At 40.6% G+C, this 18281-nt stretch overlaps 1 protein-coding gene across 1 annotated transcript in view; it reads right to left on the bottom strand.

Annotated features, from left to right (window-relative positions):
* The window catches only part of AKAP8 (A-kinase anchoring protein 8), a 1438733-nt gene that overhangs the window by 124661 nt on the left and 1295791 nt on the right, over positions 1 to 18281 (bottom strand). Inside the window, exon 13 of the mRNA XM_044084424.1 lies at positions 4259 to 4354. Coding sequence (XP_043940359.1) covers positions 4259 to 4354 — 96 coding nt within the window. The remainder of the gene's footprint in view (positions 1 to 4258; positions 4355 to 18281) is intronic.

Below are 18281 nucleotides of genomic sequence, written 5' to 3'. Positions count from 1 at the left end.
CGCGGTTGGCTTAACCGCGGTTTTGGCCGAAACCGCGGACCGCGAGTGTCGGTCCTTTTCCTTGCGCTTTTTAGATATTTGCGTAGTCGGAGGATCCGACGGCATAATGTAAGCAAAAGCGGAGCCGAAAAACTCCTCAGCAAATTCCGACCGACGTCTAAGCGTCCGTCGGTTAAAAGAAGCACAGGCTAGACAAGCTGCTACGTCGTGGTCTGGGCCTAAACAAGGTAAGCAGTAAGAGTGGAAATCTTTATGAGGTATTTGTTTCCCACAAGTTAAACAGTTATTCACTTTTTCTGACATCGGCTGAGGCAAGAAAGAGTCCCCAACGGGGTACTTAGCTTTTTAGAAGTATTCGGTAGTAGTAATCTCTGGTTCTGACCGACCGGCACTTGCGAACAGCTTCTGCTTCGGGTGCCACGCGGCAAGAAAGACTGAGGAAAATGGCGTCGGCTGATGCCTTTATACCCGAAGAACTGCAGCTGTGACGTCGGGTGAAGTGCGACACCAGCCGAGGCCAGACCCAGACTTTGGAATCCGTCCGACCGAAGGGCTGCCTGACGACAGGACAACCCATTTGTAAGGACTGCAGATGCATCCTTGAAGGACATCAAGGAAATGCAGGATTTATTGCATACAGCTGAACAAGTTGGAAAGCATACTTTGCAATGTGGTTTAGGGCTCCTGCAGGGCCGCAGTCACAGGTTCTGTAATTAGGAGGCATGCTTGGTTAAAGGAACAAAATCTGCCTGATCATGTTAAAGCTAAATTATTAGATGCACCTTTACAGCATGATACTTTGGTGTTAAGGCAGAAGAGGTGTTAAAGAAAATGGAGGACAAAGCTAAACCTATGCAAACTGTCAAAGATTTTTTACAAGTACAGCCACCTAGGTTTAGTAGACACTGGCCAGCAAAGAACTGGTCCTTTCCTGTGTCAGACAGACCTCAAAGGGGCAGATCCAGACGCCCTAGAGGCAGATCCCAGGCACAAGGTTCATACCGCCCAAAGCAATGAGGGGCTTCTACCTCCAAAGTTGGAAAAGACAAATCACAACCATACAGGAAACAGTCCCAATGACTTCCCCCTGCCTGCACTAAGCACTTATCTCCTGGCAGCACCATCAGGGGGAAAATTAGCACTTTTTTCTCAAAATTGGCACATTATAACCCAGGACAAGTGGGTCCTAAATATCGTGTCACAAGGCTAACAAGTTCCATTTCCATACCCTGCCAAAGGCAAACGGCTGGCCAGATCTGCCAAAACATCAATGGGCAGAGGCACAGAAACAAATCTCATCCCTCGTGGACATGGGGGCCATTCAACAAGTACCAGAGCAAGAGCAGGGACAAAGATTTTACTCAAGGCTGTTCCTGGTACTCAAAGGACAAGGCCTGGAGGCCAATACTGGACCTATCTATTTTGAACACATTCCTGGATATACCAAAATTCAAGATATTGACTTTGCAGCAGCTTCTGCCCATGTGGGGCAAGAACTCTTGGCTTGTGATTTTAGACCTAAAAGAGACATACCTGTATGTCCCAATCAGACAAATATGCAGAAGATACCTCAGATTCAAGGCTGGTTCAAAGCATTACCAATTCTCTGCACTGACTTTGGTTTATTGTCTGTGCCCAGGGTCTTTACAAAGTGCCTGGCACCAGTAAGAGCATTCTGCAGACAAAGAGGAATACAAATATATCCTTACCTGGAAGACTAATTCAAGCAGAGAACAAGGACATTCTTCTACAGCACCTGGCATTTGTGAAAAGACTTCTAACATGCCTATGGTACACAGTCAACGAAAAGAAATCAAAGCTAGTACCCTCTCAAGAGGTATTTTTGGGTGCAAGCTTAAATACAACTGCCAGATGGCTTATCTCACGCCAGACAAAGGCAACTGACTACCTATTTCAAAATGTTGGCAACAGAGGCCCAGTTATCTGCAAGAAAAATTCTGTAGGCTTCTACATCCTATTAATTCCGTATGCAAGGCTGCATATGAGGAAACTTCAATGGTACCCAAAAAGTGTCTGGACTCAACATTGCCACAGCCTGGAAACTATGATTACTCTCATTCTCTGCCTGCAACAGGAGTTTCGATTACAGCAGGATTACCCAAATGTAACGACTGCAACAGTGAAACACGAAGAACATCGTGTAAATAATCTTTAACAGTTTGCATAGATTTAGCTTTATCTTCCATCTTTTTAAGAACTTCCTCAGCCTTGTTGCCCAACAGGCAGTCCTGATTTGAGGGAGCATCCAACAATTTAACTTTAACACGATCTGGCAAAGATTGCTCCTTAAGCCAAGCATGCCTTCTGAGCACAGACCCAGTAACAGCAACCCTGCAAGAGGCCTCTAATGAATCAAATCCACATTGCAAAGTATGTTTTCCAACCTGTTCAGCAGAATGCATTAAATCCTGTAATTCTTTATTTTCAGCACAGTCAGGCATTAACATAATTTTCTGTTTAAGCAATCCAATAACGTTGATATTTTAACATATGAAACTGGCAGTTTAAAGCTCTAATGGCCAAGACTGCAGAAGTGTAAACTTTCTTACCCCATCTGTCCAGCACTCTGGAGTCTCTATCAGAGGGGGTAGGATTTTTAGCAGTAGAAGCCTTAATGCCCTTGGGTCCCTGTGAAACCGTCTCTGGCTGGATCTGTAATAGTATTTTTAAAAAGGAACTTGTGAGAATCAGGAACCCTGTAACATCGGTCAGGTTTTCTGGGAGCAGGAGGCAAAGAATCAGGGGCCAAACTAGATTCTGAAAAGGCATCATCAACAATGTCTAGTACAGGAGATATAGCTAAAAGCCTATGCTGAGGCAGAAGTAAGAAATCCCTAAGCCTCTTTTTAGAATCAGAAAAATCCTGGCTTTACCAGTGGAAATGCTCCCTTAGAGCATGTAAAGTTTCACCAAAAGAAAAATCCTCTGGAGGGGAAGCAGAGGGAATAGAGTCCCCTGCATCAGAATCCTCATAAGTAGATAAGGGCAAATCCAGATCAGAAGAATCAGAAAAATCAGAATCCTGCTCAGAAGATCCATAAACAACTTCAGCCCTAGGTCTCTTAGAAGGGGGAGGTTGGCTTCCCCTGATTAGAGTTAAAAGATCTTCAGCCATTCTTGTTTTTTTTAGGCATAGAGGCCTGAGCATGCGGCCTGGGCACTGGTTTCTTAGGCATGGTTCGAGATTTTGGCCTAAATGAAGGAGGCGTCTGTTTAATATGCAAATTCGTAGGCCTGAATACACCCTCAGAAGCCGGTGCCTACACAGCAGCTTCGGACCCATCCAAAATAGAGACATCTGCAGGTTCCACAGTTGAAGCATCTCGCTGCACACCGAACTTCGAATGGGTCTCAGTAGAGGCAGAGTCAGAAGTAGCAGGTATCAGGGGCTGCGAAAGCGCCTCACTGAGTACATACGAACTGGCAACTGGCTTAGAAGCATCGTCAGCAGTTTTGGACCTCGGCGGCCTGTATCTGTTTTTATCTTTGCATTTTTTCCGGTAGTCGGAAGACTAACCAACACATTTCTGGATAATTAAACAGAGAACTGAAATATTTAGAAGTGAAAATATACCGACGACAGACAGTGCGCTGTTTAAATAAAGCACAAAACCGACAGCAAGGCACGTTGTGGTCAGAGCCTAGGCAAGGAATACAGCACGAATGAAAATCTTTGAGAGGTATTGGCTTTCCACAAGTAATGCAATTATTAACTTTTACTGACATCGGTAAGGATCAAGAAAAAGTTTCCCCAATGCGGTACTTAGCTTTAGTTGAAGACTTCGGTTCTGAAACTCAAAAACAAAAATTTCAGGAGTCTGCCGACCGGCACTTGTGAACAGCTTCTGCTTCATTCACCGCATGGCAAGAAAGACTGGTGTAATGGCATCAGCTGCATGTTTTATACTCCTGATGACCTGACGTCATGGAAGAAGGGACAGCAACCTATGCAGGACCCAAGACTTTGTTAATCAGGCCGACTGATGACCACTGCAAAGCAGATAACCCAAATGTAATGACTGCAACAGTGAAACACGAAGAACATCTAAGGCTGGAATAAATTTACTTTAGACCAAATCACACCCTTTTTTTTAATAATGGAATTTGTAAACATCTTTTATTTGGATGGAGTAATTTTGTCGGTCATTTTCCATTCTTTATTCTAGCATTACATTTTCCTGAAAACTGCAACATTAAAAAAATATACAAATAGGAAAAACTGTACAAAGTCATTTACCTTCAAATATTTTTCAAGCATTTTAACAATATGCTTGTTGTTCAGAACACTTTTTGCAACATGGAGACTTGTTTTCTTGAACTGTTCTGCTGCATTCTGAAACAAAACAGACAAGCAAAATTATTTATCAACTTCAGCAAGCATACTTTAATTACAACAGCTTGAGGACTCTCACCATAGATCTATATTCTTGACAATCAGTTAGAAGTTCCTTCCTTGATGGGTTCTATGCTACTGTTTCCACAAAACAGACTCAGGATTCTTCTGGAGAAAAATGCCAAAATGGAGGATGACAGTATGGTCTGCCAGTCCACTGTAACGCATAGGGTTGCCAGATTTCTTTGTGGCTAAAACCGGACTAAGGTCACGCCCCTTGCATCACCCATAACTCCACCCATCCCCACCCCCTCTCCCACCCATGCCCCACCCCCTTTGTGACATCACGGTGACATCAGATGATGGGAACACCCGCTTTCTGTTCTGGATGCCTGCTTTCAGCTGATTTACTATGCTTTTCTGTAAAAAAGCATAGTAAATCAGCCAATTTAACAAACACTGACAGTATGTTTCCTTTTGTAAAACAGAATACTGGACTTTGTACAGTGTTTTCCTGACTACCAGAGACTTGAATAAATGATTTGTGGATAGTCCAGAAAAAAAACGGATAGGTGGCAACAGGGATGATTTCCAATTTCCCGCCTGTTGGTCAAAGTTATGGGAAGCTTGTTCCAGTGCATGGGGACCCTCTGAGACATTTGTCTCACATCAACATGGCCTATTTATGTCACAAGCAAAATTTAAATCCTTGGATCTACTCATACACAACACAAGGCAAAGCTGTGTCACCTATTTTAAATAAATTACTCTGATCTGAGCTTATGGCAAACTGATAAACCTTTCTTTGTTTATTTGTATTTCTTCACCATTAAATAAGTAAGCAGCTGTTTTATTTACTTCCGCAATGATTACAGATATTAAAACAAAATGCACAAACACCGATAGCCATTTTCTAAACAAAACAGTCCCACAATGAAAATAGACTTAGCACAAGCACTAAACTTCTCTGCCATTGAAGCTCACATTCATTAAAACAGTATTAAAACCCAGATTCAAATAAAATGCATCTGGCCAGTGGAGAATAAAGTTTACCTTTGGGCTGTTTTCAAATTATAGTCTCTTTGAACACATTTTTATGGCCATGCAGGCATATATGTGTTCTTTGATCCACCTTCATGATTGTAGTTCCTTGTATAATAAAGCACCACCTGTTAGAGTGTGTTTTAAAGTTGTAGTTTTGAACATAAGCAATGGAGCAAAGTGTATGACCCAGTAATGACGAAACTGCATTTACTGCCAATCTGACATCAATGCTACAGCACTACCACCAAAGGAAATAATTTTGGAATGCCCGTAAATCAGTGGGCATAACATTTAACTCATAATGGATTCACAATGGGAGGGTCAACATTTCATTCTAGTGAATGCTAACAATTTATGCAAAATACTTGGCAAAGTATTTTGCAGCAGGTTAGCAAACAAAATTGCAAAGACAGGGAGTGCTGTAGCATAACTTATTGTAATTATCTACTCAGAAATCAGTGTAGTCCCTGTTTTTGCAATTTGTTTGCTAACCTATACGTGTGTGTGTGTGTGTATACATGTACACAGAGGCAATGACAGAGCGAGAGAAAGAGAGATGTACAGACAAACACACATGCGCACACCAAGAACTCAAACACTGTCCAAAAACTTCTTAAAAAGTTGTCTGATTTTCATCTGCACAAACCCCAGCTGCTATCACACACACATTTTTAATTTATTTTATTTTTCAGATAGTGGCCATGTGTTTAGGAGAACTATCTGGGGATGGCAGGCTTGATCTATACACGCATGCTAGTGGTTTGCAGGCAGCTCACGTCTAGATCAAAAAAAATATGCAAATTACTTGATCCTTCTTTCTCTCTCTCTCTACACTTAATGCTTAGGGACTAAAGATCCAAGTTAGCACTAAGCAGCAGCAGGTAAAGAATAAGAATATGGGGTTGTCCATGGCTGATCCATAGGCTTACTAAACATATGCGCTATTAACTTCAATACAACTTAATAAACGATCTGCATAAATATCTACATTCAAACATAGCTTTTTTAAAATCTACAATCTTGATTCACTTTGTTCCAAACAGGTTCTCGCAAATATCTGCTGAAGTGTACTTTGGAAATGACTAAATGTATGGTTATACAATTATTTACGCCTGTATTTAATGACAGACAAGGCTGGCTAATGACCCTAAATTATCTATTAGCATGTGTAATCCAAAGTTCCACCGTTTTCAAGTTTCAACTAACACTTGAGTTTAATGTTTGGGAGTTGATGCCTTCTCAAAGAAAAACAGAGCCATCAAAGTTAAAGGAGCAATACATAGGTGTCAACCTTCCATTTCCAAAATGAGGGACACACTAGCACTCACTATGTGGAAGAAATTGGCAAAATGTGATACCCATACTAACAGCTTACTTCCAACTCCATTAAAGTCATAGGATAATATGTTTTTTGTTTTACTTATAAAATAAGATTTTTTTCATAAATTAATATAATTCATTTTTATTTACCACATAGAAGATATCATTTGAAAAATTCCCACCGAATGTGTTGCAAACCCTTTCAATGTGGAACTGAGGAACATGAACTTTTTAAGACCCTGAATGAGGTGCGTACCGTACACTCCTCATAATGAGGTCGAGGAACATATCTTCTCTCTGCTCAGCTCCAGAGCTCTAGTATGCTGCCGGACAATGTCCTCTACCACCTGGCTGCTGCCACATGGACATAGTTAGCCCCCTCTTCACGGTCACGGAACTGCTAGCTTAAAATTTGGCGCGAGTCTGACTGCAAATTAGAATTACTTCCTTCCACGCTGGCGTGGTGTTGTAAGCACGCATGATTCTCCTTAAAGGAGAAGACGGCGCTAATACCACCACAATCGCAATCAACGGTACCTGGCTACCTGCTGCAGCTGTAAAAGTGGGAGGTCGCTCGCTCACGGCACAAAAAACCCGGACTTCACATGTCCGGTTTCGAATAATATTTGTAACCGGACAATTTGTAAAAAAAACGGACAGTCCGGTCAAAAACTAGACAGCTGGCAACCCTAGTGATGCAACATACTATATAAAGCATGCCCATGCTTGTATCCCATTACTGGGATTCATCACTCCCTGCAAATCTGGACTGGACACCACAAAAGCCACTTGTTTGGAAGTGGGGGGGTGGAGGGGATCACACAGCAACTCCCAAAGGGAAGAGACAATTACCAACTTGAAAATGGTGAGATGCTACTCCTAACCAAGCTAGGAATGACTAATAAAAAGCTTACCTGTTATGTCAAGCATCTAAGAAATTTCCCTGATGCACCCTTCACTAGACTGAAGTCCAAGGGCTACCACCAGGGCAGAGGTAGTGGAAGAATTACTGTAGACCATAACTCAAGTGGGAAGGTCCTGGAGAATATGACTCAGTGTTAAAAGTCAACACAATAATGATTTAAGGGTATGCACCAAGGGCAAAGTGTCCATAGCAGAAATGTTCTGTTAGCTGGTCAAAAGAAAGAATGTAGTTTGCAGTCAACTTAGAATGCGTACGTGGGAAATACAAAACTCCTTCCCTCTCTTTAAAAACAGGGGACGGTGTCATGTCTGGACAGTGAGTAAGCAAAACAGTGATTCTGAGGATGAGGCTACTAAAACTGATCTAGGCAAAATTAAAGACTACTCTCAGATGGATTAGTTATCCCTTTTCCAGAGATAATGCACGAACCACACCATAATCTGCCACTCTAGTCAAGGGAACTTGTTACAATCCACATTGTTGATGTGTTCCATTTTAGGAAATTACATATGCCCAAATCCAGTCAATTCGACTGGCGAAGATGCTCTTCACAACTTTTCTGGACTATTAAGTACTGCATGCTAGACGTTTCTACACTATTCGTTCTATTTGATAACACTACAGGTCAACAAATATACTGAAACTCTTTCTCCTTCTTGGCACAATTTCCAGGGATGTGTTGTGAACCCTCTTAAGCATCTGTCTTTTCACTTTATTGGGAATCAAAATAAGTTTAGATCATCAGAATACCATAACTGAAAATACTGGAGTAGATTAACATCTTTCTTATTAGCGCTTTTGGCTTATTGGCTTACTCACGCCAGTGAGCCAATCAATGATTTCGCTTCTCTCTTCACGTCCAGGGTGCAACAACCAGGAAGCTGCAAAAGGTAACCAGGTACGAGATAGTAGGGCGGATAATACGGATGAAAACGATGGGAATGTTTTGTTGGACAAAAACACTTCTTTGAACAGTTTAGATGACTTTCCACATATTACGCTTTTGAATGGAATGGACAACAACATACCAAAGGAACAAAGGGTTACTAACAAACGTAATTCTCCTGATGCAGGAGTCGCAGCAGGAACTGCTTCAACAGGTACTGGCAGACAATTGTCTGATATTCTCAAAACTAAATTTGCATTTTCTAAGAAACTTTTTAACTCAGCTGTACACAGTAATTACAACAGTATGTGTGGAGATTTGGACTATTATCTTCACAAATACAAGATGTTGGACATTGACAATGCATACTTGAAACATTGTTTAGATTTAAACATTGTGCCTAAGGGCTTAAGAGTGTGTAAGTACCCCAACAATGTTGTTGAGGGGACTGATTTTTATTATGATTTGCACAAAGCATTTGACCAATGTGGATTCAATATTATGACAGCCATTATTAAGAACAATGAAGGGGAGATGAGCAAATTGTTTGACAAAATAGAATGTATTAACAAAGCTATTACCAATGACCTATTGTTTAGGGTTGAAGAGAACAAAAATAAGTATCAGGACCTTTTGAAGAACATTGAAATTAAATGTATAGAGGTACACAACAGAAAGGTAGGAAAGATTGATAGAGACACCAGGGAATATAAAAGTAAGACACACTACCCTAAGCCCAAAAGTTGGACTAACACACGAAGGCAGCAATGGGTGGAAGAACCTAATGAGGTAGTTCAGTGTGATGAGGTGTTCTACAATGAACATGAAACAGTTGATGCTGAATTCCCCCCTCTAAGAAGATCAGAGAGGATTATGGAAATGAGACCAGTTACATATAATCAAAAAAACTACCAACGATCAGGGTGGGGATACAAGGAAAGGAACAAAACGAGATGGAATTAGCTGATTGCATCACGCAGGAGGGTAATAAATGGACCTACAATGACTTCAATGTTTTTAATTATTCAGACATAAGTATAGATAAAGATATGTTTGAACTTTTTTCAAAAGGTTTTGGTTTCATTCCTAATTTAAGGAAGAATTTGTTTAGGTTATTAGTAGATTTAAAAATGTTTCTGAGAAAGACAAACTTAGACATTATCCTTGAAGGAAAAACAAATAGCTACCAACAGGACAAATTAGTTAGGCCTAGTACTTTTAATCCACCATTGCACCCCCAGTTGAGAAACTTTGAGTTAATTGTGGAGAAAGAATTAAGGACTGAGTTAAAACAAGATTTTGTACAACCAAATTTGACTAAGCAGCAGAATCAAATTCTCAAAGATTTAAGCAACAATGTAAATTTAAGGGTCATGAAGCCTGACAAGGGTGGGGGTGCTGTCCTGATGGAACAAATTATATACGAAGGAAAAATGATGGAAATACTCAATGATACCAAGAAATATTCTAGGATTTCTAAAAATGAAATCAACATATCTTACAGGAACATCCAGACAACTTTGAATGATTTATTACTAGAAGGTCTCATACATATCAAAACTTATAAGTTTCTACATGTGGAAAAACCTAAAGTTCCTTCCATATTTGGTATCCCCAAAGTGCATAAGGACCTCTGTGACCCTCCTTTAAGAGTTATTGTATCAGCCGAAGGTTCCGTTACAGCACCATTGGCAAAATTTGTGGATACCAAAACAAAAGGGCTTGTATTAAATAATGTGAATATTTTTCAGGACTCATGGGATTTCCTTAGAAGACTACAACCAAAACTATACAAAGAAAGTATTTCTTTTGGCACGCTGGATGTTGTTGATTTATTTACGAGCATACCGCACGAGTTAGGTATGGAGTGGTTTGAAGAGATGTTGACCGATTACAAAGAAATAACTCACAATGAGTTTCGAACTATTTTGGTATTAATGGAACTTGTGTTAAAAAATAACTTTATTTTTTCCAGGGAGAATACTTTAAACAAGAAAAGGGAGTTGCCATGGGTGCACACTGTGCCCCTACTTTTGCCAATATAGTAATGGCTTATTGGGAAACCAGATATCTAATTGAATCCCCATACAATAGAGCTATGGTCTTTGTATGGGAGATTCTTGGATGACCTTTGCTTTTTATGGTTAGGAAACGAAATTCAATTTGAAGAATTTACTGGATTTTTGAGGCAGACAACTAGTTTTCTGGATTTTACTAATAAATTTGACAACACTGAGCTCTTCTATCTGGATGTAAACATAAAGAAAATTAATGGCCATTTTGTATCTAAAATTTATAGAAAGGACACCTTTTCAAACTCCTATTTGCACTTTACCAGTTCTCACCCTTTACATCAGAAGAAAAGTGTATTAAAAGGTCAATTTGTTAGGGTGTGTAGGATGACTTCTGATGACGAAATGTACAATAGTGAGGTTGCATTACTGAAAAGGTTTTTCTTGAATAGGGGCTATCCAGCTGACTTGATTGATGCAACATCTAAGTTGGTCACTGATGAAAGAAGTGGTAGGTTTGCACCTATACTTGGGAAAACAAATACAGATTTAAACAATGAACCCAGGAACAAAAAGGATACAAGAAATTTTAATTCAGGTTTTGTGACCACTTATGACGGACAATCGGGCACAGTTAGGAGGGTTATGAATAGAGAATGGCTCAAGTTTTCTAAGTTTTCTGACTTGAAACACACCTTTGATGACCCCCTTGTTCATACTTACAGAAAAGGGAAAACTATCAAAAATTTTCTTGAGAGTGGTTTTAATAAGGGGCAGCAATTGAAATCTACTAGAGGAAAGACTGGTTTATATAAATGTGGGAGATGTAAATATTGCACCTACCTCACAACTGGCAATACATTCTATTTGGAGACTAGAGACAAAACTATATTTTTAAATACTTATGCCAATTGCAGCACCAAAGGAATAGTTTACTTAGCTACATGTAGGGCATGTCCATCATTCTATGTTGGTAAAAGTGAAAGACAACTAAAACAAAGAATTTATGAACATCTATATGAGATTAAAAACAAGAAGGAGACAAATGCACTATACAAACACGGCTTGAATTGTAAACAAAGTAGTTTTTCATTTTTTGTATTAGAAGTAGTACCACCAGATCCTAGGGGTGGTATGTGGGAGACCTTAGTCGAATATAGAGAATTGTACTGGCAACTCACTTTGGAAGCCAATAGAATACCGGGACTTAATGATATGATTTCTCTAGGGCCAGTACTGAAAATGAGATCTGCTAAGTTATAGTGGGTTTATTCACCCACCACACTTTACTCTATGTTCTACTTATTACTTCAAGTTTTTGGGGTCACATTTTTGAATATAGATACATTTCATTAAAGTAACTAAGGTTATTACATTTAATTATGAGTTTTAGTTAAACAACTCTAACCACAATACCTCTGTAGTTATGATATTAGACAAACTTTTGCAGTTTATTTTTATTGGAACTATTTATTTTGTCCACAAGACGGTGCTATAGTACACATTTTATTGATTTTTTGTACATAATATATATGTTCTTAGCTTTTTAACAAGTTTTAATGAAGTCTTGATAGGAGTTTTTACATTTTGAATTTTTAAATTGTTGATGTCATTGAATGTGTAGTCATGACTTGTATGTATGTATAGTATTACTACAAAAACATTTCATAGTCTGTTTCCTATGAGGAACAAAAAGTTTTAATACCTACTTGTGAATACCTCTAAGCCTGTAGGTTTATTGGTTAATCAAGCTGATTAGATGATTAAATTTAATGGGTGTGTATATATAAACAGCTGTTGATCACAAGCATTTGTTTGCATTTCTGAGGAAGTAATACGACGAAAACGTGTTTTTGCAGTGTGTCAGCGTTAAAGTGTTGGAACTTGTATTTGTGCTTGGACATTAAACAGCGTCTTGGACCTTATTGAGGTTATTCCTTCGAAGTGTGTGGTGATTCTCCGTTTACACGGCACAAAAAACCCGGACTTCACATGTCCGGTTTCGAATATTTGTAACCGGACAATTTGTAAAAAAACCGGACAGCTGGCAACCCTAGTGATGCAACATACTATATAAAGCATGCCCATGCTTGTATCCCATTACTGGGATTCATCACTCCCTGCAAATCTGGACTGGACACCACAAAAGCCACTTGTTTGGAAGTGGGGGGGTGGAGGGGATCACACAGCAACTCCCAAAGGGAAGAGACAATTACCAACTTGAAAATGGTGAGATGCTACTCCTAACCAAGCTAGGAATGACTAATAAAAAGCTTACCTGTTATGTCAAGCATCTAAGAAATTTCCCTGATGCACCCTTCACTAGACTGAAGTCCAAGGGCTACCACCAGGGCAGAGGTAGTGGAAGAATTACTGTAGACCATAACTCAAGTGGGAAGGTCCTGGAGAATATGACTCAGTGTTAAAAGTCAACACAATAATGATTTAAGGGTATGCACCAAGGGCAAAGTGTCCATAGCAGAAATGTTCTGTTAGCTGGTCAAAAGAAAGAATGTAGTTTGCAGTCAACTTAGAATGCGTACGTGGGAAATACAAAACTCCTTCCCTCTCTTTAAAAACAGGGGACGGTGTCATGTCTGGACAGTGAGTAAGCAAAACAGTGATTCTGAGGATGAGGCTACTAAAACTGATCTAGGCAAAATTAAAGACTACTCTCAGATGGATTAGTTATCCCTTTTCCAGAGATAATGCACGAATCACACCATAATCTGCCACTCTAGTCAAGGGAACTTGTTACAATCCACATTGTTGATGTGTTCCATTTTAGGAAATTACATATGCCCAAATCCAGTCAATTCGACTGGCGAAGATGCTCTTCACAACTTTTCTGGACTATTAAGTACTGCATGCTAGACGTTTCTACACTATTCGTTCTATTTGATAACACTACAGGTCAACAAATATACTGAAACTCTTTCTCCTTCTTGGCACAATTTCCAGGGATGTGTTGTGAACCCTCTTAAGCATCTGTCTTTTCACTTTATTGGGAATCAAAATAAGTTTAGATCATCAGAATACCATAACTGAAAATACTGGAGTAGATTAACATCTTTCTTATTAGCGCTTTTTTTGTCATCATCCCTTGCCAAGAATCTTAAGCATACATACCAGCACAACCTGAAGGACAGGAGATTCCTTAGATCCATGACTCCCATGAATGCCTCTGGACTTGACAAGCAAAGGAGGGAGTGGAGGGTCAGCATTTTTGCACTAAGAGAATTTGGACAAGTCCATAACTGGTATACATGGACTTTTTCCAAAACCAACAGTAGCCTTACAAGCATTTTCCTTTCTGCCCCACTGGGAGGAACTGTATGGTTCCCAGTTTTAACGAGACGTAGGAATGGAATGATAAACTGCTCTTGTTCTGTAGGTACATTTGATTTTTCTTTGCTCAAAGGTTTTGTAATAAATTCTAGATAGTAACTCTTTGTAATGATGTCTAGTACCTGCATGTTTGATGCAATTTTTCTCCACTCTACCAGGCAGTCAATGGTTTGCCCACCCTGAAATTTGTTTGGGGGGTGGGTGGGGAGTAGTCACAGACTGTCTTTAGCATGAAATTAGTACTGTTATCCCACTTGCCTTCCTTCAACATCTTGTCATTTTTTTCTTGTAGAAGGTGATTTGTACCCCCCCACACACACACACTTTGGCTGTTAACCCCCACCAGGACTATCAAATATCTTAAATGCAAGTGAACCATAAAACAATTTGTTCCACCAGCATCTGGGTTTAATGTCTGTAGCTAAAGTGTGTGCAGCAAGCCAAACACAGCTTCTGAATACTATGCCAGTAGCAGTTGCATTGGAAACTGCATCTTTAGCACTCGGGATATACTCTGGATAACGTTGACATAGTGCAGCTCTACAATTGTCCTTAGGAATGTCAAGTTTCATCATTTGATTAAGAATATGCTTCCTGAACTTCAGAATACGAGACTGACAGTTGAGATCTCCAAAAGGATAAAGTATACAAGCATAAGTTCTTAACATACCTCCCTCAGAAGTCTTTCATTATTATGCAGTGTTTTACCATAGAGGAAGTTTTGCCACTTTTGCCTTTTTCAAATAGATTATCTGGACTTGCAAATGGATTATTTTAAAGGAAAGGGAAAGGACACAAAGATGAAATGTTTGCGGCTTTTTGTGAGCCTTAATCCTTTCAATCAACCTCAGACACTGAGGACAGCTCCCTGTATGGGATGGAGAAGACAATCAAGTAATGCCAAAGCTCATTTTTCTGCATCAGAAACCTAGGCAGTCTGCAAATGCAAATGGTCCCCTCAAGGGCTGCAGTTATTTCCAAACCAAAGATCATACAGTAGGTGGGGGGGGTGGGGTCTGGGGGCTAATATGCTTTCATATTGGTATTACAAAGTACAGTTTTGTACCTACCATAAATGTAGATGTTAGAGTGTTCACACTGCTGCAGTCATCACACTTGGGTTATCCTGCTGTCAGGCGGTCCCGCAGTCGGCCAGAGTTCCAAAGTCTTGGTCCGATGTCGGTTGCTGTCGCTTCTTCCCTGAAGTCAGTGCGCCAGGGGTATATAATATGCATCAGACGCCATTTTCTTCAGTTTTTCTTGCCCAAGATGTCAGGTGCCCCCTAGTAGGTAGGCAATACATATTGTTAATTAAAAATAAACATATAAAATAAAAACAATACCTTCAGTTACCAGCAAATACACCCCAAAGGTTGTATAGGATAGAAAGGTATAGATAAGTCCGGCTAGTTCAGAGGGGATGGAGGGAGGGTAACCTGGTCTGCAGCAGTGTGAACACTCTAACATCTACATTTATGGTAGGCACAAAACTGTACTATGTTCATCGTGTTACACTGCTGCAGTCATCAAACATGGGTTGAATCCCAAAGCTAAGGTTGGGTGGCTGGTCTATAAAGAGTTAGTAATGCTTGGTGAAGGTGTGCACTGAACTCCAAGTTGCAGCCTCCAACATTTCCTTGGTAGGTACTCCTCTGAGAAAGGCTGTTGAAGTGGCTTTTGCCCTGGTGGAATGAGGCCTAATGTTATTAGGGACTGATTTGCCATGCTGTGTGTAGCAGTACCGAATACAGTGTCCTATCCATTTGGATATAGTCTGCTTTGAGATAGCCTTGCCTTGTGATCCTGCAGCATATATGCTACAAACAGTTGTTCAGTTTTCCTGAAAGCTTTTGTTTTGAGCAAGTAGAAGCGTAGCTGTCTGTGTATGTCCAAAGAATGCAGAAGTTTCTCCCCTTTATTTTGGGGATTTGGATAAAAAGTTGGCAAATGGATGGTTTGGTTAAGAGCCACACTAAATACCACCTTTGCCATGAAGTTAGGGTTTGTCCTTAAAGATACCCTGTCCTGATGAAAAATTATAAAAGGTTCCACTGCCATTAATGCCTGTAGCTCTGAGACTCTTCGTGCTGAAGTTACTGCCAGAAGTAGAGCTGTTTTCCATGATAAAAATTTGAGATCGGCTGTATTGGCTGGCTCAAAATGTGGTAGGGTCAGTTTTTCCAAAACGAAATTGAGGTCCCAAGTTGTTGCTCTCCGGGGCGGTCTTATGTTTTTAGCCCCTCTGAGGTACTGCTTTAGCAAGGGATGACAGAATAAAGGAGGATCCGTGTTGTAATGTGCAGAAATGGCAGAGGCATGGATCTTAATTGATGAAAAGGATAAACCTCTGTCCAGCATCTCAGTTAAGTATTGTAAAATCTGAGGAATGTTTGGAACAAGAGGGTCAAGGCTGTGAGCCTGGTTCCAGGCACAGAATCTCTTCCATTTTTCTGAGTAAGCTTTCCTGGTGCTAGGACTCCTGGCCTCCAAAATGACATCCATAACAGCTTTAGAGAGGTGTTGCCCGTTTGACTAAGGTATCTGCCATGCAGCTAGGTTTAGGGTTTTGAGCTGACCGTGCAGGATCTGATTGTTTTGTTGAGTCAGAAGGTGTGGAATTTGGGGCAAAATCCATGGTGGGCCCTGAGCCAAGTTCCTTAAGACTGGGTACCAGTGCTGGCGTGGCCAGTCTGGAGCAATCAGGATCATCTGTGTTTTTTCTTGTCTGGCTTTTAGGAGTACCTCTGAAAGGAGAGGCAGTGGTGGGAAGGCACAGACTTTTAGGTTTTTCCAGCTGAACAAAAGAGCATCTATTTTCCATGCTTGTTTGTGATAAGCCTTTGTGCAGAATATTTGTAGTTGGCAATTCAGTGGGGAGGCAAAAAGATCCATGTCTGGGCATCCCCATTTTTGTGTTATCATGCTGAAGATTTGTGGATTCAATTTCCATTCGTGAGGGTCCATGATATTTCTGCTTAGGTCGTCTGCCAGAGTATTTTTCTTTCATGGCAGGAATTGTGCTTGCAGGTGAACTTGGTACATTAGAGCTGTGTTCCACAAGGTCATGGCTTGTCTGTATAGGGGATAAGAGCGAGTGCCCCCTTGCTTATGTACCACATTACTGTGGTGTCTGTCTTTAGTAATACTTGTCCTGGATGTAAAAGGTCCTTGAAAGCTATTAGGGCATTTTGAACAGCCAACATCTCTTTGATTGATGTGAACATGCATCTGGTCTGTGGTCCACTTGCCCTGAATGCAGTTTCCTGCCATGTAATGCTCCCCAGGCGTAATCCGAAGCATCTGTTAGAGTTTGCCTGGCTGTGGGGGTTGGGTAAAAGGCTGACCCTTGTTTAGGTGACATGCCTGTGCCCACCATCAAAACTCCTGTTGTAGGTAGGGAATCATTGGAATTACGGCTTCTAAACTGTGAGTGTGTTGAGTCCAAACACTTTTTAGGTACCATTGTAATTTCCTCATATGCAGTCTGGGATATGGTATTAGTAGTATGCAGGATGCCATGAATCCCAGGGCCTGCAGAATTTTTCTTGCAGGGAGATGGGACTTTTTTGCCAGTAATTGAAAATATTGAGTTAGTTGAAGTTGTTTGTCTGGCGTGAGGTAAGCCATCTGGGCCGTTGTATTTAAGATGGCACCCAGGAATGTAATCTGTTGTGAGGACACTAGTTTTGACTTCTTTTATTTTACCGTGTACCCTAGAGAAATTAGCAACTTTTTCACAAATGCCACATGCTGTAGAAGAATGTCCTTTGTCTCTGCTTGAATGAGGCAGTCGTCCAGGTATGGATATATTTGAATTCCTTTTCGTCTGCAAAATGCAATTACAGGTGCCAGGCACTTTGTGAAGACCCTGAGGGCAGTAGAAAAGCCAAAGGGCAGTGCAGAGAATTGGTACTGCATTGTACCAGCTTTGAATCTGAGGAATCTTCTGCAATTTTGTCTGATAGGGACATGCAGGTATGCCTCTGAGGTCCAGAGTAACAAGCCAAGCCTTCTTGCCCAGCATGGGTAGAAGCTGCTGTAATGTCAACATTTTGAATTTCGGGATATCCAGGTAAGTATTCAGAATTGAAAGGTCCAGTATGGGCCTCCAGGCTTTGTCCTTTCTGGGGACCAGGAAGAGTCTTGAGTAAAATCCTTGTCCTTGTTCCTGTTGTGGTACTTTCTGTATAGCTCTCATGTCCATGAGGGCTGAAATTTGTTTTTGTGCCTCTCCCCATTGATTTTGTGGCAGGTCTGGCATTCCTTTTAGCTTTGGTAAGTATGAAAGTGGAATCTGTAACCTTGAGACACAATATTCAGGACCCATTTGTCTTGGGTGATTCTTTGCCAGTTTTGAGAAAAAAGTGCTAGTTTTCCCCCTAAGGGGGTTTC

Source organism: Protopterus annectens, chromosome 9.part0, assembly GCF_019279795.1.
Source record: "Protopterus annectens isolate FY-2018-M chromosome 9.part0, PAN1.0, whole genome shotgun sequence".
Lineage (NCBI taxonomy): Eukaryota > Metazoa > Chordata > Ceratodontiformes > Protopteridae > Protopterus > Protopterus annectens.
The sequence above is the reverse complement of the archived record's forward strand: the minus strand, read 5'-3'. Positions and strand labels throughout refer to the sequence as shown.